Genomic DNA, 25,804 nt, shown 5'->3' with positions numbered 1-25,804 from the left:
ACAAGGTGAATCAGCAGCCTTGCCGCACTCAATATTCAGCAATATTCAGTCGTCCCAGCAGATTGTGCATAGTTATACAAGTTGGAGTATCCCACTCATTCTCTTCTCCTACCCAAGTTCTCAATAAAAAAACACAAAAACCAAAGCTACTAGACTGTTTCCTGACTGAGCTAAAACACTTGGGAAAATGCTGAACTGTTGTGCTGTTGCTAATGGTAATCCAGGGGAACCCGTAACCAGCAGCTCCCAAGGGAGTCCTGCTACACATGTACCCAAATAGTTCTCCATTGAGCAAAGCTTAGGCTACCTTCTAATTGAGTCATATCTCTGACTTCTATAGTTCTGACTACAGCATCCTCAAAGAAAGCAAGGGTCCTTTTATACAGCATGCTGGCAGGATACTGGCTATTCTACTCAGGCTGTGGCTGTTTTCTAAAGAAAAAGTACTGTAAAGCCAGCCATAGATGGTTTAAATCTTAGCTGGTTCAGCAAGGATCAAACCATGTTTGGGCAGGCTGATTGTACCCAAGTCGGTCGATCGATCAACTTGGGAAGGAACAACCAGCCTGTCAGAATTTTCATGCGATTATTGCCAGCTGAGAACACAATAGCTCAGCAGGAGGGATTCCTCCATCAACACGGACTATGTTGATGGGGAAATTGTGTGATTTTCTTTTCTGCAACCTGTGGTCGCACTATCTATGGCCGGCTTAAGACTTTGCACACCTTTTGTTTTGATGCACCTTAAAAATGCCCATCCCCCCATTTCAATCCTGCCTAACCTGTATAAAAAAGATCTGTGTACTTACCTAATTTGAATCCGCTCCAGCCTGGTCACATGATTCTGCAGCTCTGTGTTAGGGAGCGCTCGGCAACAGCTGGAAATTCTTGGATCCGTGACACTCATAGGCTCTCATAGCCCAGCCATTGTTGCTGCTCCCACCTCTCCCTGCAGCAGCTGCTCACTGACGCAGGGAAGTTGGAGCTGCAGGATCACATGACCAGACCGGATTAAGAATGGTAAGTATACAGATCTTTTTTATACAGGGTAGGCAGGATAGGTAGGAGAAGGGGAGGGAACGATTTTAGCAATAAGTTTAGTTGGCTTTTCTTCCACTTTGAACCATAACAATTGTTACATTCCTTACAATTTAGGTGTGCCCCATTTAAACATTTTGGAACTCAGGACAAAAAGCTAATAGACATCCTAGGACCTGCCATTTACAGGGAATTATCTGCATATGTATGGGCAGAATCAACTCTAATGTGCACCTACAGTTATGTCCATATATATTTGGACACAGGCACAATTATCATACTTTTGGCTCTGTATGCCACCCGAATAAATCTAAAACAAAACAATCCAAATTAATTTTGAAGTGCAGACATTTTTAGCTTCAAATCAAAGGGTTGAACTTAATATCAAGTACACATTTTAGGAACTGCAACCATTTTTATACGCAGTCCCCCATTTTCAGTGGCTCAAATGTAATTGGACAAATGAATATAATCATAAATAAAATGTTAATTTTTAATATTTTGTTGAGAATCATTAACTGGCAATGACTGCCTGAAGTCTGTAACCCATGGGCATTACCAAAAACCGGTTTCCTCCTTTCTAATGCTTTGCCAGGCTCTAACTACAGCTGTCTTCAGTTGTTCTTTGTTTGTGGGTCTTTCTGCCTTTAGTTTTGCCTTTTGGCAAAGTCTAATCTGCCTTTTTTATTCTTCAGGCTTATGAATGGTTTGCACCTTGTGGTGAACCCTCTGTATTTGCTCTTGTGAGGTCTTCTCTTGATTGTAGACTTTGACAATGATACGCCCACCTCCTGGAGAGTGTCCTACACTTGTCTGGATGTTGTGAATGGGTATTTCTTTACCATAGAGAGAATCCTGCGATCATTCACCATTGTTGTCTTCCGTGGACGTCCAGGCCTTTTTATGTTCCTGAGCTCACCAGTGCGTTCTTTCCTTTGAACGCATTATGTAGGTTCACAGCAATAGATTCCAAATGCAAAAACCACACTTAAGCCCCGTACACACGCATCGTTATTGGCCGGGAATTTTCGGCCAACGTCTGATCGGCCGATTTTCGGCTTGTTAGTATGATGCTTCCGACAACCGACTCCGACTTTTCGGCCGAAAAAAATCTGGTGTGCAGGCTATAAAATTTTTGTTGGCCGATTTTCCGTCAGTCAGTACAGATTTCGGCAGACAAAAATCTGATGAGCAAGACTGGGCATGCTCAGAGAAGAAAAAACACACGGAAAGTAAACCAGCACATGACATCACTTCTGAAGTAGATTTTTGTTGGCCGAGAAAATTCGTGAGCACATTCCAACCAACAAAACACCACTCTGGACAAAAGTCGGACGATCGGTCGGCCGATAATCGTGTGTACGAGGCATTAGAATCAACTCCAGACCTTTTACCTGCTTGATTGATGAAGAAATAAGGAAGGAGTAGCCCACACCTGGCCATAAAACAGCTTTTGATTCAATTGTCCAATTACTTTTGGTCTCGTGAAAAGAGGAGGGGGGGTGTGGCTATTCTTAGAGCTGTAATTCCTAAATCCTTCCTCTGATTTGGATTTACATACCCTTAAATTAAACCTGAGACAGTGCACTTTCAGCCCACTACCATTATATGTATGACTATAGCTTGAATATGTTTTGGTACCTGGGGGGGGGGGGGGGGATAAGAGTAGTCATACAATAATCCCATACAAATGAATACTGATTAGCCCTGTAGTTTTATTTTTTCTTATGCTATCATTGGAGTTGATTCACTAAAAACAGACCATGCACTTTGCAAGTGCAGTTACTGCAGAGCTTAGTAAATGAGGTAAAGCTTCATTTTACAAAGAATGCCTAATCACATTAAAAAGGAAAATAAAGAAAACAACATGATTGGATGATAGAAGGTAGCACAGCTTTTCTTCAGCTCTGGAGAAACTGCATGTACAGAGTGCAACTGCACTTCCAAAGTGCACAGTCTGTTTGCTGTTAGTAAATCTACCCTAATGCATGTTTTATGTGGAAGAATAAGGAGATTCAGATCATTTCCTATCTGCTGATGATGTATACACGGCCATCATAATTATTGTAAAGCAAGCACAGAAACAATAGAAAAAAGAGTATTCAGAGTGATGGTATCTCACATTGGGTAATGTTTAACAAGCTGGCATCTTCTCTTCTCCAGATCTAGGTTATTAAATGGCTCAAATTTCTTGATAAGGCCGCTGTATTCATTGCTCGAAGCAAGTGGAGAAGAAAGCAGGGTTGACACATCTAGAGAGAAAAGGGAAGAGTTGTTATTCCTGCAGTGAACACAACATATAATTTCTGCAGTTAAACATTAAAGGACAACTCTGTGCAAGGTACAAAACGCAGTAAAGGTTCTTTCCAATCAGGCGTACATTTACATCTACTTACCTCCAAGTCCATCCAGACCTGGAAATGGTTTTTTTTGGTTTCAATCTTTTTATTCAATTTTTAAAATGACAATATAAAAAAAACATGTTATAATGTAACAAAAAAAGAGCATAGTGACACTGTCTTCACAATCAATGGACAAGAAAATGGTGACTGGAATTTTTTTTATTTTTTTCTGTTTTTCTAGAGTAGGCCTAAACGTGAAGGATCGGAGGTAGCCTGGCGTAAACCAATGTTGATGGGTCCAGATAGATCCTCTGTCAAAGTGCAAAGAAAAAACTGAATGGGCACAGGTGACACAACTTTGACAACTGTCCGGTTGTGCTCTGATTCCGCAGGGGATCTGTTCAAGGACCAACCAGGGACATGACCAGTGTGAAAGGACCCTAACACATCTGCAATGCAAAAAGCGGTTTGCCTAAATCCTTCTCCCAACTGCAGGCGGAATGGGGTGTACCTGGCTCCTGGCACTTCCAGAATGTGCAACTTAAACATGCTGCATTGTCCCAATATGGTTCAGGTACCGTGTCCCTTGTTAATTCTAAAGTGGAAGCACTTTTGTAACGGGCAGAGCATACCAAGCTGGTTTCTAACTATTACTCGGCACTAGCCTTTGTTGAGAATAGGCAATGTCATAAAGCATGAGAACGGTGGCTGGATGTAGTGCCTGATCTGACGGAGGAAATGTGGGCTGAGGTCCTTGAGAGTCATGTAGGCACTGTTATTCCATCCAGGGAAAAAATGATACAGATAAGGTATTTACATCGAATGTATTACACACCACAGCTTCTCTTTAAAATGGGGAAAAGGGATACAGAGATAGGTGTCATAAATGTCAAACTGGCAGGGGATCATTTATACCCATGGTGTGGGAGTGTCCCAGGATTAGACCTTTATGGTCAAAAGTTACCGAATTTCACTTCGATACCTTTGATTTGCCAAATATATGCTGTCTTTTGGTGGTTCTGGCAGATGAAACGATGGATACGGCAACTAAGCTTTTCTTGAGGCTCCTATGCTCAGAAAACAAATAGCCATCAATTGGATACATACTATTACTCTTGAATTAATAGCTTGAAAAAAAACGAGTTAACTCTGATATCGCAATGTATAAGATGACATATGAGCTTTTAGAAAAATATGGTATAGATAGGTGGATTCTTCTGCCACAGTGGCTAAAAACCCATAACTAGAGCATGAGTGGATTCTAATATCTGAGACACATGGGAACAGTTGAGACAAAGGGGTTTATTTACTAGAGGCAAATCCACTGGGCACTACAAGTGCTGGAAGTGCATTCGCTGTAGACCAGAGGGGGACATACAAGGAAAATAAAAAACAGCAGTTTTGCTTGCACATGATTGGATGATAGAAATCAGCAGAGCTTCCCCTCATTTCAAATCTTCCCCTTAGATCGACAGCGGCTGCACTTCCAAACGCACTTCCAAGCGCACTTGCGCACAGTGGATTTGCCTTTCGTAAATCAACCCAAATGGGATGCTTTGTGGGGTTCCCGTGATCTTTTTCCTTCAGCATTGGTTTGCTATAAAGTATTACTGAATATTGAACTCAATGAGGGGTTGGGGGGAATTCACTCTGGTAAGCTTTTCGGGTTTGTTTAGTTATTTTATACATATATGTATATTTACGGTTATATGCGAACAAGGAAATATGAGAAATGTATATGGTTTAGGAGTCTTGCTCCTATTTATGCTTCCAGAGTAATATGTTCTGGTATACTTGAAGCGTATGTATAACTATGTCAACTTTCATGTATTTATTGTATACTTTTTTGCATGTGACAATAAAAAAACGCTTAAAAAAACACTTTAACCACTTGCCGACCGCCGCACGCCGATCTACGTCGGCGGTCAGCCCCTCACAGGCAAAGTGACGTAGGGCTACGTCACTAGCTTGTGAGGGTCTAGGGAGCGAGCGCGCGCCGCCGGAGGCGCGCTCCCGCGTGGTCACGGACCCCCCCGCGCGTGTGACCGGCGGACCCGATGTCCGCCGGCCACTCTGCGATCGGCGGGGGAGAGGGAGAAAGTCAGGCAGCTTGTGTAAACAAGCTGCCTGTCATTCTCCCCTCTGTATGAGAGCTGATCATATGGATCTACTATGTAGATCCGTTGATCACTCTGCATACAGCTGAAGCCACAGCCAATCACAGTTAGAATCACGCCCCTAGGGACACCCACAGCCCCTCCCTCTCAAATAAAGTTAACCCCTTCACTACCAGTGTATTTTTACAGTAACAGTGCATATATATAGCACTGATTACTGTAGAAATGTCACTGGTAACCCCAAAAGTGTCAAAAATGTCAGTCAAGGGTCCGATCTGTCCGCCGCAATGTCGCAGTACCGCAAAAAAAATCGCAGATCGCCGCCATTACGCGTTAAAAAAAAAAACAACAAAAATGACAAAAATCTTTCCCTTAGTCAGTAAACGCAATAACTTTTGCGGAAACCAATCAAAATACGCTTTTTGCGATTTTTTTTACCAAACATAGGTAGCATAAAACAAATTGGCCGAAAATGTTAAAAATTTTGATTTTTACATTTTTTTTGGGGGGAATTTCATATAAAAAAAAGGGAAAAATATTGCTATTTTTGCAAAATTGACGCTCTTTTTTTGTTTATAGCGCGTGATCAAAAAATCGCACAGGTGATCAAATACCGCCAAAAGAAAGCTCTATTTGTGGGAAAAAAAGGACGCCAAATTCGTTTAGGTACAGCGTCGCACGACCGCGCAATTGTCCGTTAAAGTCACGCAGTGCCGAATCGCAAAATAACCCCTGGTCGTTTAGCAGCCAAATCCTCCGGGGCTTAAGTGGTTAAAAAAAAAAAGGAAAAAAGCGGTTTACTTAGATATATTTTGGATGTATGGTTGCACTTTTGTCACATTTTTGCACTCTTCACAGTTTACTTCAATTCATTTTTCAAAAAAATATAAAGCTGAACTCCAGGCAGATGTAAAGGACACAAATAATGTGGCTATGCAATCATTATACTTCAGTAAGTTTAGGGTTGTTAAAAAAACAAACATACATAGTCCCCCCTATGCTGCAATATCAGTGCGATGCTGCAGGTGTCCCCCCGCTGGCGCTAAACCCAAGAGCTGGGTTATCGCAAGACTGCTGATTGCCTAATCCTCAATCAGCTCGCAGCAGAAATCAGTTACTGTCAGTCACCGGCTCTCTGCTCGGCCCCTCCAGCGCTCACTGGAGCGTCGGGCTGGTGAGGAGGTGGGTGCACCTGGCTTCAGCTTTCAGCCACACTGACAGGCTGAGCCAGCTGCTGATCAGGCATCTGGGTGGATCCCTACAATATGGCTGGGATCCTTCCAGAGCCTGGAGCAGCTCTGTGACAACAAACAGTTTGGCTCGCTGTCAACTGATTCTGGGTCACAAGAGAGCACAAGTAAGTGAATCACAAGAGACTTATGACCAAAAAAGCTTTGGCCATACTTCTCCTTCAACTTCAGTAGAGAGAAATAAGGGTTCCTGCACCACCAGAGAGGGTTGTACTGTGTGGCAGTGCTGTGTACATATCAGGACTGGATAGTCAGGTAAAATAGATCCTGTAATGTAGTTCATCTGTTTTCCTGGATTTCATCTTTAATTATTATGATAACTTGCATCAGAAAAAATCCTGTGGTCACATGCTGTGCAGTCTGATGCTGCTGTGAACTCTCTACCATTCACACAATGATTTATCTAAAAACCTGTGTCCATGTTGGGTAATGATCTGCAACCTTTATTACAGGAACTGCTGCAGGACATAAAAAGGTAATTTCAACTCTACATAACATAACTCTATATAACATAACTCTATATAACATAACTCTATATAACATAACTCTATATAACATAACTCTATATAACATAACTCTATATAACATAACTCTACATAACATAACTCTACATAACATAACTCTATATAACATAACTCTACATAACATAACTCTACATAACATAACTCTATATAACATAACTCTATATAACATAACTCTACATAACGTAACCCTATATAACATAACTCTATATAACATAACTCTACATAACATAACTCTACATAATATAACTCTATATAACACAGGGCTTGACAAATTTTCCTGAAATCTAGGAGCCAGCTAAAAAAGTTAGGAGCCAGTTTTTTTTTTTTTTTTTAAACTAACAACCAAGCTTTATTTAATAAAACGGATACTAAATTTACACATAAATACGACTAGAACCCCACTCTCCTCTATAGCACAATTGGATGAAAACAGACTGTCTGTCTCTTTCCATCTGATGCCATCTGATCCGATCCACGGGATGGATAGAAAATAGAACCACCATCCGTCTGCTTTTGGAGGACAGGATCAGATGGCGGCAGATTACTGCTCCATAGAGGAGAATGAAGGGTCCGATCAGGTCTGCCTGAAAAACTGACAGGCGGACCTGATCAGACAGCCCGTGTGAAAGGGGCCTTCGGCTGTGGCATGGCGATGAGGAAAAAAAAAAAAAAAAAGATTTTTTTTTTTTTTTTTTTTTTTTTTTTTTAATAATAATAATTGGAAAAAAATATATATATTTTTTTTATTTTTTTTAATAATTAAAAAGAAAAAAATATTATTTAGTTTTTACATTTAAAAAATAAATTAAATTAATAATAAATAACCACACTCCCTGTCAAAGGTAACTAACTGGACAGGGAGATGGTAATGCATTGTGAACAATCAGGCAGTGGAAACAGTAATTACAACAGTCATTACTCCCGGCCACCACAAGAGGGCGCCAGTTCCCCATTGGAAGCCTCTCATCTCAAGTAGGCCGAAAAGCCGGGGCCTCAATTTTCGGACGGCCCGGAAGTCCGTGCACTCCGTGCGCGGAAGTCCGTGCAAAAATGACAGGACACCTTCTGCAGGGCACCCCAGGCACCAGATTGCTAATTCTAGTCGCAAATGCGACCTGGCGCCCGGGTTTTGTCGAGGCCTGATATAACATAACTCTACATAACATAACTCTATATAACATAACTCTATATAACGTAACTCTACATAACGTAACTCTACATAACGTAGCTCTATATAACATAACTCTACATAACATAACTCTACATAACATAACTCTATATAACATAACGCTATATAATATAACTCTATAGAACATAACTCTATAGAACATAACTCTATATAACATAACTCTATATAACATAATGCTATATAACATAACTCTATATAACATAACTCTATATAACATAACGCTATATAACATAACGCTATATAACATAACTCTATATAACATAACTCTATATAACGTAACTCTATATAACGTAACTCTACATAACGTAACTCTACATAACGTAACTCTACATAACGTAACTCTACATATCATAACTCTATATAACATAACTCTACATAACATAACTCTATATAACATAACTCTATATAACATAACTCTACATAACATAACTCTATATAACATAACTCTACATAACATAACTCTACATAACATAACTCTACATAACATAACTCTATATAACGTAACTCTACATAATGTAACTCTATATAACATAACTCTATATAACATAACTCTACATAACATAACTCTATAGAACATAACTCTATAAAACATAACTCTACATAACATAACTCTATATAATTCTATATAACATAACTCACAACCCAACTGAGCTGAGTGGAAAGGCCATTTATAAACTATACTGTACAATCAGTCTGAGCTGCCTACAGCCCAGCCAAAAACTAAATTTACAGGGCGGCTGCACTGTGCAGAATCACGTACAGTATCTTACAAATGTGAGTACAGCCCTCACATTTTTTGTAAATATTTCATTCTATCTTTTCATGAGACCACGCTGAAGAAATGACACTTTGCTACAATGTAAAGTAGTGAGTGTACAGCTTGCATAACTGTAAATTTGCTGTCCCCTCAAAATAACTCAACACACAGCCATTAATGTCTAAACCACTGGCAAAACAAGTGAGTACACCCTTAAGTGACAATTTCCAAATTGGGCCCAAAGTGTCACTATTTTGTGTGGCCACCATTATTTTCCAGCACTGCCTTAACCCTCTTGGGCATGGAGTTCACCAGAGCTTCACAGGTTGCCACTGGAGTCCTCTTCCACTCCTCCCTGATGACATCACAGAGCTGGTGGATGTTGGAGACCTTGCACTTCTCCACCTTCCGTTTGAGGATGCCCCACAGATGCTCAATAGGGTTTAGGTCTGGAGACATGCTGGCCAGTTCATCACCTTTACCCTCAGCTTCTTTAGCAAGGCAGTTGGAGGTGTGTTTTGGGTCGTTATCATGTGGGAATACTGCCCTGCGGCCCAGTCTCTGAAGGGAGTGGATCATGCTCTGCTTCAGTATGTCACAGTACATGTTGGCATTCATGGTTCCCTCAATGAATTGTAGATTCCCAGAGCCGGCAGCACTCATGCAGCCCCAGACCATGACACTCCCGCCACCATGCTTGACTGTAGGCAAGACACACTTGTCTTTGTACTCCTCACCTGGTTGCCGCCACACACGATTGACACCATCTGAACCAAATATGTTCATCAGACCACAGGACATGGTTCCAGTAATCCATGTCCTTAGTCTGCTTGTCTTCAGCAAACTGCGGGCTTTCTTATGCATCATCTTTAGAAGAGTCTTCCTTCTGGGATGACAGTGATGCAGACCAATTTGATGCAGTGTGCGGCGTGTGGTCTGAGCACTGACAGGCTGACCCCCCACCCCTTCAACCTCTGCAGCAATGCTGGCAGCACTTATTTGTTTATTTCCCAAAGACAACCTTTGGATACAACGCTGAGCACATCCACTCAATTTATTTGGTCGACCATTGTGAGACCTGTTCAGAGTGGAAACTGTCCTGTTAAACTGCTGTATAATCTTGGCCACCGTGCTGCAGCTCATTTTCAGGATCTTGACAATCTTCTTATTGTGTAGGCCATCTTTATGTAGAGAAACAATTCTTTTTTTCAGATCCTCAGAGAGTTCTTTGCCATGAGGTGCCAAGGTGAACTGCCAGTGACCAGTTTAAGAGAGTGAGAGCGATAACACCAAATTTAACACACCTGCTCCCCATTCACACCTGAGGCATTGTAACACTAATGAGGAAGGGAGAGAGGGAAAATGGCTGATTGGGCCCAATTTGGACATTTTCTCTTAGGGGTGTACTCACTTTTGTTGCCAGCGGTTTAGACATTAATGGCTGTGTGTGGAGTTATCTTGAGAGGACAGCAAATTTACACTGTTATACAAGCTGTACACTCACTACTTTACATTGTAGCAAAGTGTAATTTCTTCAGTGTTGTCACATGAAAAGATATATTAAAATTAGGGATGCACCGAAATTTCGGCCACCGAAATTATCGGCCGAAAATGAGCCTATCTCATTTCGGCCGATAATGGGTTAACATTGCCGAAAATAATGGCCGCCGTGGAGAAGGAGGAGGGCGCAGCGCAGACTGCGCTGACAGGCATGTATCTCCGCTGACAAGGAAGTGAAGCGCTCACATAGTTACAGCTAATAGCGGCCGCTCCCCCCGCCCGGTGTCAGGTCAGTTCTGTTCTGTTCTCATTCACACATAGTTGACAGGCTTACAGGGATGCACAGGGATGGATCACATAGTAATATCTATAGCGGCCGCTCGCCCCGCCCCCCCGCCCGGTGTTAGGTCAGTTCTGTTCTCATTCACACATAGTTGACACTGACAGGCTGACAGGGATGCACAGGGAAGGATCACATAGTAATATCTATAGCGGCCGCTCGCCCCGCCCTCCCGCCTGGTATGTCCATTCACTAATGCACAGAGTAGTAGGGACGTCATTGAGAGGCGGTGTCCCCGGCCAGAGGCGGGACTTTTGAATGAAGTACACCCGAGGAGGGGTAGCTGAGGCAGTGGGGGGGGGGGGGGGGAGAGCTGAGGCAGCTTACCAATGATATTTGTATTATGAAGCATGAGGGGTTAATGTATTGTCACTGCTGGCCACTCATCTATTAGTGACTGACCAGTGGCAGGTAATTAACCCCTTTGTGCTGCATTAGTGCAACCAGTATCAGTGCAACCAGTGTTAATTAACACTGATACTGGTTGCACTAATGCAGCACAAAGGGGTTAATTACCTGCCACTGGTCAGTCACTAATAGATGAGTGACCAGCAGTGGCAATACATTAACCCCTCATGCTTCATAATACAAATACCATTGGTAATTAAATTAACCTCTTGCCAACCCGTCACAGTACATATACTGTGACAGGGTGGCAGCGACAGGTGTACGCCTGCCTGTTTTTGGTGTATGCCCCTGTTCTATCCATTTTAAATTTTTTTGGGGGAAAAAGTCATTTTCGGTTTCGGTTTCGGTTTTCGGCCAAGGGCATCCTGCATTTTCGGTTTCGGTTTCGGCCCAAAATTTTCATTTCGGTGCATCCCTAATTAAAATATTTAAAAAAATGTGAGGGGTGTACTTAATTTTGTGAGATTCTGTGTGTGTGTGTGTATATATATATATATATATATATATATATATGTGTGTGTGATTCTGCACTTCCAGGTAGGGGGTGTGCACGCGCATCGCCGAGGCACCATATCTGCTGTGATTTGTCTCAGCAGAAGCTGATCAGTGGGTGCCGGCCAATGGATGTCTGCCCGCACAACATACAGAATGAAGCTCTGTCTACGTAAACAAGGCAGAGCTCTGTCCTGACAGCGGGGAAGTGATACATTTTCTTTCCCTGCTTTGTAGGGAAATAAAATCCATCACTTTACTTAGTAAAAGCACCCTACATAGAACACACTAACACTGGCTAGGCACACATTTAACCCTTTGATCATCCTAGCTGTTTAACACTTTCCCAGTCAGTGTCAATAGTACAATGACAGTGAATATTTTTAGCACTGATCACAGTGTTTGCATCACTGGTTCCCACAAAGTGTCAAAAGTGTCAGTGTCTGAATGTCCATTGCAATATCGCAGTCCCACTATAAGTCACAGATCACTAGTACAAAACCTATAAATAAATAAAAATTCCAGTATATATCCCATAGTTTGTAGACATTATAACCTTTGTGTAAACCAATCAATATATTCTTATTGGGATTTTTTAACCAAAAATAAGTAGCAGAACACATGTTGGCCTACAATTTGATTTAAAAAGAAATTTTTTTGATATGTTTTATAGCAGAAAGTAAAAAATATTATTTTTTCAAAATTTTCGGGTTTTTTTTGTTTATACCGCAAAAAATAAAAAATGCAGTAGTTATCAAATACCAGCAAAAGAACGCTCTAATTGTGGGAAAAAACTAATTTTAGTTGGGTACAGCGTTGTGTGACTGCACAATTGTCAGTAAAGCTGGGTTCAAATATGTGCGACCGCGGTTTTCAGCCTGGGTCCGGTGTGTTACTTTTCACTGGTTAAGGTGCAATTCAGGTCTGAATTTTCGCCTTAATTTACACCTGAACTGGACCCAAAAATGCACAGGACCCTTTTAAATGCCAGACTTGTGTGAACCGACTCTATTAAGAGCCGGTCAAATTTGCATGTCATGCGAATTGGATGCGGTGAATGCCGCATCCAATTCTCTCATATGTAAACCCGGCCTTAACCACTTACCGCCCGCCCGCCGTCATATGACGGCGGGACGGTGCGGCTATTATCCTGGGCGGACGTCATATGACGTGACCCAGGATCGCGGGCGCGCCGCCGTGCACTGCCGGTGTCGGCGTGTCCCCGGGACACAGCCGGTCACCGGCAGGGGGGAAACAGCCAATAGGCATGGCTGTTTCCCACGTGATCGGCTATGTTGCAATGACATAGCCGATCACAACAGTAGATGCCGTCAGAAGACCGCGCATGCGCGATCGGGAGCGCGCAGCGCGGTCATGTCGGTGGCACTGTGTTCCGTAGGAACACAGCTGTCACCGGCAGTAGTAAACAGTCACTGACAGTGACTGTTTACTATGTGATCGGCTATGAATCCATTCACAGCCGATCACAAAATGTAAACAAAGAGCAGTAACTCACTGTTACTAGCTCTTCTCTCCTCATACAGTTTCCAGGGTGAGGGGAGAAGAGCTAGAAATAGTGAGTTACTGCTCTTTACACCTGTAAAAGTAAAAATCACAGTAAAATCACACCAATAAAGGTCCCCACACAGTCCTCAGCCCCCCCCCCCCATGTCACCTGTCACCCAACAGTCACCTCATCAGTGCCCAGAAATTGACACCCATACCGTTCACATGTGAGCGCAGCGATCGCGGGCAGAATCACAGCGATTCTGCCCGTGATCAGGAAATCATTGCAAATTGCGGGACGCCTGTGCGTTGCTCGTTTTTTGCAATAGCACCCCAAACGCTGTGCGATGTTGCCGCCATTTCCGCCTGCCGAATCGCGGTAACATCGCGCAAACAACGCATGACGCCCAAAAAAGGTACAAGAGCTTCTTTGGGGCGTCATGCGTTGTTTGCGTGCTGTTACCTCGATTCGGCAGGCGGAGATCGCAGCAACATCGCACAGCGTTTGGGGTGCTATTGCAAATCACGGGCAACGTACAGGCGTCCCGCAATTTGCAATGATTTCTGGATCGCGGGCAGAATCGCAGTGATTCTGCCGGCGATCGCTACGCTCACATGTGAACGTAGCCTAAAGTTCACCGGTCACCAGAGACTGCCATCAGTACCGCCGTGCACCATCGCCCGTCACCTGTCACCCATCAGTGACCATCGCCTGTCACCTGTCACCCCATCAATCACCGTCACCTGTCACCCCATCAGTCATCGTCACCTGTCACCCCATCAGTCATCGTCACCTGTCACCCCATCAGTCATCGTCATCTGTCACCCTATCAATCATCGTCACTTGTCACCCCATCAGTGATCGTCACTTGTCACCCCATCAATCATCGTCACATGTCACCCCATCAATCATCGTCACATGTCACCCCGTCAGTGATTGTCATCTGTCACCCCATCAATCATCGTCACTTGTCACCTCATCAATCATCATCACCTGTCACCTCATCAATCATCATCACCTGTCACCTCATCAATCATCGTCACCTGTCACCCCATCAGCCATTGTCACCTGTCACCCCATCAGTCATTGTCACCTGTCACCCCATCAGTCATCATCACCTGTCACCCCATCAGTCATCGTCACCTGTTTGCCATATACATGCAATCACTTACTGACCGCCTAACGACTATATGCGTCGGCCATTAAAAGCTAAATACTGGGGTTATGGCAGCAGATAGCCCCCATAACCCCGGTATTTTTTGAAACGGTGGGCGGTCGGCTTTCAGATAAGGGTGGTCCCAGTGGCGGATTCGCTGTGGAATTACCCTTACGGTGCAGGGGAAGAGGTGCCCCCCCCCCTCCTGCCGCGTCCCAGACGTTTTCCCAGCTTACTGGACCCGCCGGCAGCGGGGAGAACTATCCGGTCCTGGATCCTCAGAGACAGGAAGTCGAGTGAGGGCAAGATGGCCCTCACTCGACTCTATGGTCTTGGAGGACCGGAGCTACGTCAAAAGACGTTGCCTAGCAACCGGTTTAAAGGGCCGCTTTTTTTTTTTTCTTTTTCCTCTTTCAACAATTTTTTTTTTTTTTTCTTTTTTAGTGTAGTTGTGAGGTGTGAGGTCTTTTTGACCCCAGATCTCACAATAAAGAGGACCTGTCATGCCTATTTCTATTACAAGGGATGTTTACATTCCTTGCAATAGGAATTAAAAGTGATCAAAACAATTTTTTTTTAAACTGTGTAAAAATAAAAAAATAATAAGTAAAATAAATAGAAAAAAAAAAAATAAAGCGCCCTGTCCCCGTTAGCTCGCGCGCAGAAGCAAACGCATACGCAAGTCCCGCCCACATATGTAAACGGTGTTCAAACCATACATGTGAGGTATCACCGCGATCGTTAGAGCGAGAGCAATAATTTGAGCCCTAGACCTCCTCTGTAACTCTAAGCTAGTAACCTGCAGAAATTTTTAAAATGTTGCCTATGTGGTTTTTTAAGTACCAATGTTTGGCGCCATTCTGTGAGCATGCGCAATTTTGAAGCATGACATGTTGGGTATCTAATTACTCGGCGTAACATTATCTTTCACATTATGGAAAAAAATTGGGCTAAATTTGCTGTTTTCTTATTTTTTAGTTCAAAAAAGTGAATTTTTATCAAAAAAAAAAATCGCATTTGGAAGACTGCTGCGCAAATATGGTGTGATAAATAATATTGCAACGATCTCCATTTTATTCTCTAGGGTCTCTGCTAAAAAAAATATATAATGTTTGGGGGTTCCAAGTAGTTTTCTAGCAAAAAAAATGATTTTAGCTTGTAAACACCAAGTGTCAAAAATAGGCCTAGTCTTAAAGTGGATAAATGGACAACTTTGTGTAAAGCGCTACTTGGATGTTAGGCCTATGTATGTGGCCAGGCTGTGAAAAAGTGTTACACATGTGGTCGCCATACTCAGGAGGAATAGCAGAATGTATTTTGGGGTGCAATTTTTGCTATGTACATGCTATGTGTTAGAAATATTGCATAAATGGACAGCTTTGTGTAAAAAAAATGTGTTTTCATTTTCTTTCCACATTTTCCAAAAACTTGTGGAAAAAAATGACATGTTCAAAAGACTCATTATGCCTCAAAAATTATACGTTGGGCTGTTTGCTTTCCAAAATGGGGTCATTTTATGGGGGTTTCCATTGTCCTGGTGCTCCAGGGCCTTCAAAAGTGCGATAGGTTGTCAGGAAATGATATGTGTAATTTGTGCTCCTAGAATGCCGGACGGTACTACTTGGATGTTAGGCCTCTGTATGTGGACAGGCTGTGAAAAAGTCTCACACATGTGGTATCGCCATACTCAGGAGGAGTAGTAGAATGTGTTTTGGGGTGTAGTTGCAAGTATACATATGCTGTGTGAGAGAAATAACCTGTTAATACGTCAAATTTGTAAAAAAAAAAAAAAACAAAACAAAAAAAATCTTCATTTTGCAAAGAGTTGTGGGAAAAAATGACAACTTCAAAAAACTCACCATGCACCTTATTAAATACCTTGGAATGTCTACTTTCCAAAAAGGGGTCATTTGGGGGGTATTTGTACTTTCCTGACTTTTTAGTGTCTCAAGAAATGAGATAGGCCTTCAGTACATCAGGTGTGGTCAAGTGTGATCAATTTTCAATGATTAGCACCATAACTTGTGGACTCTATAACTTTAACAAAGACCAAATAATATACACTTATTTGGGTTATTTTTACCAAAGATAAGTAGCAGTATAAATTTTGGCCAAAATTTGTGAAGAAAAATTACTCATTTGCTAAATTTTATGACAGAAACAAAGAAAAATGCGTTTTTTCACAATATTTTCAGTCTTTTTTTATTTATAGCACCAAAAATAAAAAACCCAGTAGTGATTAAATACCATCAAAAGAAAGCTCTATTTGTGTGAAAAAAAGGACGCAAATTTTTTATGGGTACAGTGTTGCATGACTGAGTAATTGTCATTCAAAGTGTGAGAGCGCTGAAAGCTGAAAATCAGTCTGGGCAGGAAGGGGGTGAAAGTGCACTGTAGGCAAGTGGTTAAAGTAACACAGTGCCATATCGCAAAAAATACTAGCCATACAAGTCTGTCCATAAATAGAGGGGATTCGTCCTTTCACTGTAATTACAGTTCCACGTTTGCAATGGAAACCCTTTTCCCCAGCTTCATCTAGGGGAGATCAGCATTGGTTTTGATGGACTTGGTCTACTCATCAATCAACATTAGAAGGGATCCCCAACAGGATTCTGGTCAATATGGGGTGGCACAGTGGTGTAGTGGTTAGCACTTTCACCTAGTAGCAAGAAGGTCGGTGGTTTGAATCCCAACCACAACACTACCTGCCTGGAGTTTGCATGTTCTCCCTGTGCCTGTGTGGGTTTCCTCTGGGTACTCTGGTTTCCTCCCACACTCCAAAGACATGCTGGTAGGTTAATTGGATCCTGTATAAAATTGGCCCTACTATGTATGAATGTGAGTTAGGGACCTTAGATTGTACGCTCCTTGAGGGCAGAGACTGATGTGAATGTATAATGTACAGTGCCTTGTGAAAGTGTTTGGCCCCCTTGAACTTTGTGACCTTTTTGACACATTTCAGGCTGCAAACATAAAGATATAAAACTGTAATTTTTTGTGAAGAATCAACAACAAGTGGGACACAATCATGAAGTGGAACGAAATTTATTGGATATTTAAAATTTTGTTAAATAAAAAACTGAAAAATTGGGCGTGCAAAATTATTCAGCCCCTTTACTTTCAGTGCAGCAAACTCTCTCCAGAAGTTCAGTGAGGATCTCTGAATGATCCAATGTTGACCTAAATGACTAATGATGATAAATAGAATCCACCTGTGTGTAATCAAGTCTCCGTATAAATGCACCTGCACTGTGATAGTCTCAGAGGTCCGTTTAAAGCGCAGAGAGCATCATGAAGAACAAGGATCACACCAGGCAGGTCCGAGATACTGTTGTGGAGAAGTTTAAAGCCAGATTTGGATACAAAAATATTTCCCTAAACATCCCAAGGAGCACTGTGCAAGCGATAATATTGAAATGGAAGGAGTATCAGACCACTTCAGCTCATACAAGGAGAAGACTGATCAGAGATGCAGCCAAGAGGCCCATGATCACTCTGGATGAACTGCAGAGATCTACAGCTGAGGTGGGAGACTCTGTCCATAGTACAACTATCAGTCATATAATGCACAAATCTGGCCTTTATGGAAGAGTGGCAAGAAGAAAGCCATTTATTAAAGATATCCATAAAAAGTGTCGTTTAAAGTTTGCCACAAGCCACCTGGGAGACACACCAAACATGTGGAAGAAGGTGCTCTGGTCAGATGAAACCAAAATCAAACTTTTTGGCAACAATGCAAAACGGTATGTTTGGCGTAAAAGCAACACAGCTCATCACCCTGAACACACCATCCCCACTGTCAAATATGGTGGTGGCAGCATCATGGTTTGGGCCTGCTTTTCTTCAGCAGGGACAGGGAAGATGGTTAAAATTGATGAGAAGATGGATGGAGCCAAATACAGGACCATTCTGGAAGAAAACCTGATGGAGTCTGCAAAAGACCTGAGACTGGGACAGAGATTTGTCTTCCAACAAGACAATGATCCAAAACATAAAGCAAAATCTACAATGGAATGGTTCACAAATAAACATATCCAGGTTTTAGAATGGCCAAGTCAAAGTCCAGACCTGAATCCAATCGAGAATCTGCGGAAAGAACTGAAAACTGCTGTTCACAAACGCTCTCCATCCAACCTCACTGAGCTCGAGCTGTTTTGCAAGGAGGAATGGGCAAAAATTTCAGTCTCTCGATGTGCAAAACTGATAGAGACATACCCCAAGCGACTTACAGCTGTAATCGCAGCAAAAGGCGGCACTACAAAGTATTAACTTAAGGGGGCTGAATAATTTTGCACGCCCAATTTTTCAGTTTTTTACTTGTTAAAAAAGTTTGAAATATCCAATAAATTTTGTTCCACTTCATGATTGTGTCCCACTTGTTGATTCTTCACAATAAATTACAGTTTTATATCTTTATGTTTGAAGCCTGAAATGTGGCAAAAGGTCGCAAAGTTCAAGGGGGCCGAATACTTTCGCAAGGCACTGTATATGTAAAGCGCTGCATAAACTGACAGCGCTATATAAGTACCTGAAATAATATTAATAATAATTTGAGCCATGGACTTTGGTCCATGGAATATCATCTTCTCTTCTTTCTCCCTATTCCTAACCATCTTCTCCCTCTCCCCTCCCTTATCCCTCCTGGTCCCTCCTGGTCCTCCATAGCTCGAGCTCCCAGGGACTTGCCATCGGAGGAATTCTCTATTTTATATGGTTCTTGGTAAAAGGTCTGAAGCGGTATTTTCTGCTGAAAATCTATCCAAGTGGAAGGAGCACCTGATGTCCGGACGTGTTATCACACAGTTTTATGTTTTGTCTTGTATTTTTGTGCACTAGTGTGTCATCTCACATTCATTACAGCAACAGTGTTTTGCTACAGCCTGGGCATCTTGATTATTTGGAAATCATCATTTTTTTAAAGTATACAGTTTTTTGGAGTATTCCTCTGTCCATTATTTTTGTCTACCACATAGCTTCTTCTTCCTGTATCTGTACAGGGTCCTTTTTGTGTGTATCGCAAAAAATAGCCTGGTCATGAAGGGGGTAAAATTCCCTGGGGGTCAAGTGGTTACATAGTAGCCCCAGTTTAGGACCAGGGGGATACACTAATGCCTCATTTCCACTGAGCGGTACGGTTCAGTTCGGTACGCAATTTTTGCCGTTTCCATTGTCAAAAGTTGTGAATGGTACCCTAATTCCAAACCGTACTGTACCACTTTTTGGGACCCTTTTTTTGGGATACCAAGCACATTAGTACCGTACCAACAGGGTGGAGCTACACTGTTGAGGTACTGTTGAGCTGAGGTACTGTTGGCAGTGGAAACACAAGCCTGATCAAGGTGCACCATTCTGAACCGTACCGAACCGAATCGAACCGCTCAGTGGAAACGAGGCATTACACATGTCAAACTTGTAAAACGGTGTTCAAGCACGGAGATTTGTTTTGACACTGCTGTGAAAGGGATTAATGAACCAAACCTTCAGTGTCGGTTCACACTGATCCGACCCGACTTCGGACGACTAATGCCGTCGCCCGTGCACCGCGACTTCGGCGCGGCTTGCAACGACTTCACATAATGGAAGTTAATGCAAGTCGCTCCGACTTTGCAAAAAAAAGGTGCAGGAACCCTTTTCTAAGTCGGAGCGACTTGAGTTGCTCTTATTAGAATGGGAACCATTGCACAGCATGGACCGCTACTTGTCAGGCGACCAAGTCGCCTGACAAGTCGGAACAGTGTGAACCGGCAGTCATGGTAACTGGGAGGATCATAGGTACCGAAGACTAAATTGGATATCAGTTATGGGATGTACACTGTATTTAAGCCCTTATTTTGACTGTTTTTGATGTTAGCTATCATCTTGTCATAAAAAATATAAAAGTTTATCTTATCATGACCACCAGCAGGATAACTTCTACGCACTGTATGTGCGTCACCCATCACATCTCTCCTCCCTGGTGACAAGTGTTCTCCAATCAACTCAAATCATCGCTAAACTAATCCTATTGAGATTACAGAGAGAAAACAGTGTGATGCGTGTGCTGATCTTCTGGAATCTCAGCTACGAGGATCTCAGCTACGAGGACTTTTCTGTGACATTGCCTACTGTTGTCTCTTTACCTATGTCAGCTTTAACATGTCTTGTATGATTAATGCCACAGTAAACAAGGAAATGAATGGAACACATCAGAACAGTGTAGGGATGGCATCATGACAAACCGTCCACTTTCACTTCCTTTCACCGATTTGCACCCAGACATCCACTTCTTCTACACAATTGTAAGGTTTTTTCAAGACCTACATTTGAATAAAATAAAAGTCCAATACTTAAAGAGGAAGTAAACCCTCCTCTGACACTTGTACCCATAGGTAAGCCTATGATAAGGCTTACCTATAAGTACTTTAAATATCTCCTAAACATGTACCGTTTAGGAGATATTTACCTTACATGCAGCCAGTGACATCAATGGCGCATGCGCTCTAAAGGAACGGCTGCTGGTGCCGCTCCTTCAGAGACCCGTGCCGTGATCGTCGGCTCGCGCGCGCATGGGCGGGAGTGACGTCACCGCGGCTCCAGCTAATCAGATGGCCGGATGCCGCGATCCCGGAAGACGGGCGACTGAACATGTCGCCCGTCATTGAGGTAAGCGGGCGGCACGGCGGGGGCTCGTTCTAAGGTAAGTATTTCATAATGAGCTAGTGTGCGATGCATACTAGCTCATTATGTGTTTCTCTTTCAGGTTGAAAAAAACAACCTCTTTAAGTTCTTTAGATGTGGATAGAGGCTGTTAGAATCCCTCACTTCTGTCCTTCCCCAATGGTCCGTTCCCATCCGATTTCCCCCATAGAGATGCATGGGGAACTGACAGCTCGGCAGGTCGATCCCCCGCTGAGAAAAACTGAATCCGTCCGACGGACGGATAGTGTGAAAGGGGCCTAAGTCTGTAGGGTTCAATATTGAGTTGGCCCACCCTTTGCAGCTGGTGTTTGATTGGGTTGAGGTCAGGACTCTGCGTAGGCTAGTCAATTTCCTCCACCCCAAACTCTGTCATCCATATCTATATGGCCCTTGCTTTGTGCACTGGTGAGCAGTCATGTTGGAACAGGAATGGGTCAATCCCAAACTGTTCCCACAAAGATTTTAAACTATATGTAAACCTTCACCTTGTAAAACAATTCACCCAGTGTAAAATAGGATTGAAAGGCAAAACATTTATGTATATATATATATAAAAAAAAATATTATAAATAACTTTTCTTCTCCCTGTTTTTAAGTGATCATATATCCTCTGTTCTCAGCTGCATAAGCTGCTCTGGGAGGAGAAACAGTAGCACACTAATCTTCCCAGTGAAAAGGCTGTGCAGGGGGGACATGAGTTCTCAGCACAGCTTGAAAACTGACCATTGTGCTCTCATGCCTAGTGTGCTCAGTTTGTAATAGGAAAGCAGAGGGACTGGCAGAGACACCAGGGATTGACGCGTTTCAAGGGAGAACCCTCTTCATCAGATCTCAGAGTTCTTCATCAGAACATTCCTTTTGTTCTCAGCTGCATAAGAGCTGGAGGGAGGAGAAGCAACAGCCCACTGAGCTTCCCAGTGAATGGCCGTGCAGCAGGGGCATGTCAGGACAAGTCTTATCATTGGAGGAGAGTACACTGAGTTCCCAGCGTAGCTAGAGAACTGACCACGATGTGCTCTCCTGCTTAGTGTAGTCACTTTTTAATAGGAAAGCAGAGGGACTGTGAGGAACACCAGTGAATTTACAAAAAGGAAGCCATACAAAGAGAACAGGAGACTTTCTCATACAAGTACGTGGTACAGCAGCCACATATCAGGAATATGAAGTTTTGGGTAAACAAACGCTTTAATTAAACAAGCTGATGATAGAAGCTGATTGGCTGCCATGCACAGCTGCAACAGATTTTTCACTCTCCAGTTTTATATATCAACCCATTAGAGTCTTCATCTGAGAATTTAGTCTCTAGAACTAAGCTCCTAGGAGTGAAGCATGTTAGGGACGGGTGGTTCTCAAACCAGGACGTACTACCTAACCACTTGGTCTAGTAAAGCTTGTCTTTACATTGTGATGTCATTGGTGTGCAGCCTTTTGTTCCTTATATGGGTGACACATATAGCGGGGACGGTCTCCCTGGTTGGCATTCTATTTTACATACAACTGAAAATAATTTTTGCAGTTCAGAGTGGTGTGGATTTTCTGCAACTCTACTAACTAAAATCCATGGCATTCCACATAAAAGTTCCTTTTACACAAAGCCTGCCCCAGCATTATCCCAGAAATAAAATGATAGTTTTATCCTCTAGATCCAAAATTTGGCATCCTGGGAATTGTCCCAGAGGAGGTACTCCCTGCTGATGCTAGCCTACTATGGACAAGGGCCGTATTCTTCACTCAAAATCTAATTTTACAGAGATGGCTTTCACCTACACCTCTGACTTCCCCACAATAGAGGGATGCTATTAATTCTGACTTGCAAATGGAAGAACGGACTTGTAAACATAGGGGTTGCCCTAATCAATTAAAAAAAAAAAAACTTGTCTTTCGCTGAGTCAACCCAAACCTCAATACGGCCTTCAACAGACTAGGGGACATGGGCGTAATCAGTTTGAACTTTCACGATTGTATATTTATGGTTGTACAGGCGTAGCGTAGAGAGTCTTCAGGCTGGGGGTTACTGGCTACTCTCGCTTACAGGCGAATGTCAAAAAAATAGAATATGATCAAAAAGTTATTTTATTTCAGTAATTCAATTCAAAAAGTGAAACATATAATATATAGATGTGTTACACACAGAGTGATATATTTCCAGCATTTTTTTTTCTTTAATTTTGATGATTATGGCTTACAGCTAGTGAAAACCCAAAATTCAGTATCTCAGAAAATTAGAATATTACATAAGACCAATAAAAAAAAGGATTTTTAATACAAAAATATTGGCTTACTGAAAAGTATGTCCATGTACAGTATAGTATGCACTCAATACTTGGTCCGGGCTCTTTTTGCATAAATTACTGCATCAATGCTGGCCAATGAAGCACAGTGATACCATGATCATTAAACCAGGCACTGGTACATTTGGCAGTGTGGGCAGGGGCCAAGTCCTGCTGGAAAATTAAATCAGCATCTCCATAAAGCTGGTCAGCAGAGGGAAGCATGAAGTGCTCTAGAATTTCCTGGTAGAGGGCTGTGTTGACTTTGGAATGATAATACACAGTGGACCAAAACCAGCTGATGACATGGCTCCCCAAATCTTCACTGACTCTGGAAACTTCACACTGGACCTTATGGAACTTGGATTCTGTGCCTCTCCACTCTTCCTCCAGACTCTGAGACCTTGATTTACAAATGAAATGCAAAATTTAGTTTCACCTGAAAAGAGGACCTAGGACCACTGAGCAACAATCCAGTCCTTTTTCTCCTTAGCCCAGGTAAGACGCTTCTGTCATTGTCTCTAAATCAGGAGTGGTGCGACACAAGGAATGCAACAATTGTAGCTAATGTCCTGGATACATCTGTGTGTGGTGGCTCTTGAAGCACTGACACCAGCCGTAGTCCATGCCTTGTGAATCTCCCCCAAATTCTTGAATGGCTTTTGCTTCACAATCCTCTCAAGGCTGCAGTTATCCTTGTTGCTTGTGCACCTTTTTCTACCACACTTTTTCCTTCCACGCAACTTTACATTAATATGCTTGGATACAGCACTCTGTGAACAGCCAGCTTCTTTAGCAATGATCTTTTGTGATTTACCTTCCTTGTGGAGAGTGTCAAAGACTGTCTTCTGGACTACTGTCAAGTCAGCAGTCTTCCCCATAATTGCGTAACCTACTGAACCAGACAGAGACCATTTAAAGGCTCAGGAAACCTTTACAGGTGTTTTGAGTTAATTAGCTGATTAGAGTGTGACACCAGTGTGACATTCAAATTTTCTGAGATTTGGGGTTTTCACCAGCTGTAATCCATTATCATTAAAATAAAAAGAAAGACATGCTTGAAATATATGGCCCTGTGTGTAATTAATCTATATATGAGTTGCACTTTTTGAATTTAATTACTGGAAAAAATAAACTTTTTGATGATATTCCCATTTTTTGAGATGCACCTGTAGTTGCTGACCTACTGATGTACGTACTGTAATATTTGGAATGCACAATGTGCTTGTACTGATTTCAGTTCAATTTGTTTCTGTCTTTTGTTTTTATTTAACTTTCTGGTTAATGTTATTTTATCTGTAACTGAAAATGGAAAATTTCAATAAAAACTATCTGATTGAAAAAAAAAAAAAAAAGATGATAGTTTTGGGTCATCCTGAGTATTAACCACTTAAGGACCACCTGCCGCAGTTACACTGCGGCAGGCAGCCCCTCCTGCGCAAACCAACGTAGGTATACGGCAGTTGTGAGCCTGCAGCTAAGGGGTGAGCGTGCACTGCCAGCAGCGCGCTCCCGCCCCCACTCGGCAGCGGGGACGGCGCTCCGATTGCCGCCTGACACCCGCAGTCGTTCCCCGCTGAGAGAAAACGGTCAGCTGTTGTAAACACAGCTGACTGTTCTTCTCTCTGGAATGATCACAGAGTACCTGTGATCCTTCTATATAGGATCAGAAGTCTCTGTGATCATTTCATAAGCCCCGCCCCCATACAGTTAAAATCACGCCCCTAGGCTCACATTTAACCTCTTGATCATCCACAGTGTTAACCCCTTCCCTGCCAGTGTCATTATTACAGTAGTAGTGCATATTTTTAGCACTGATTACTGTAGTAATGTCACTGATCCCCCCAAAAGTGTCAAAAATGTCAGTTAGGGGTCCGATCTGTCCGCCGCAATGTTGCAGTCCTGCTAAAAATCGCAGATCGCCGCCATTACTAGTAAAAAAAACAAAAAACAATACAAATTACATAAATCTTTCCCGTAGTTTGTAGATGTGATAACTTTTGCGCAAACCAATCAAAATATGCTTATTGCGATTTTTTTTACCAAAAATATGTAGCAGAAAACAATAGTTCTAAAATGTTAAAAAAATTTTGATTTTTTCATTTTTTTTTGGGGGGAATGTTTTATAGCAGAATGTGAAAAATATTGTTTTTTTTTTTCTTCAGAATTGTCGCTCTTTTTTTTGTTTATAGAGCAAAAAATAAAAATCGCAGAGGTGATCAAATACCACCAAAAG

General features: G+C 42.3%; 1 protein-coding gene across 1 annotated transcript in view; it reads right to left on the bottom strand.

Annotated features, from left to right (window-relative positions):
* SEL1L3 (SEL1L family member 3) overlaps positions 1–25,804 on the bottom strand; it is a 155,599-nt gene that overhangs the window by 106,376 nt on the left and 23,419 nt on the right. The window contains exon 3 of the mRNA XM_082267841.1: positions 3,161–3,290. Coding sequence (XP_082123967.1) covers positions 3,161–3,290 — 130 coding nt within the window. The remainder of the gene's footprint in view (positions 1–3,160; positions 3,291–25,804) is intronic.

The sequence above is a fragment of the Pelophylax lessonae genome, assembly GCF_965119305.1.
Source record: "Pelophylax lessonae genome assembly, chromosome: 1".
Lineage (NCBI taxonomy): Eukaryota > Metazoa > Chordata > Amphibia > Anura > Ranidae > Pelophylax > Pelophylax lessonae.
This window is presented reverse-complemented; position numbering and strand designations above follow the sequence as displayed.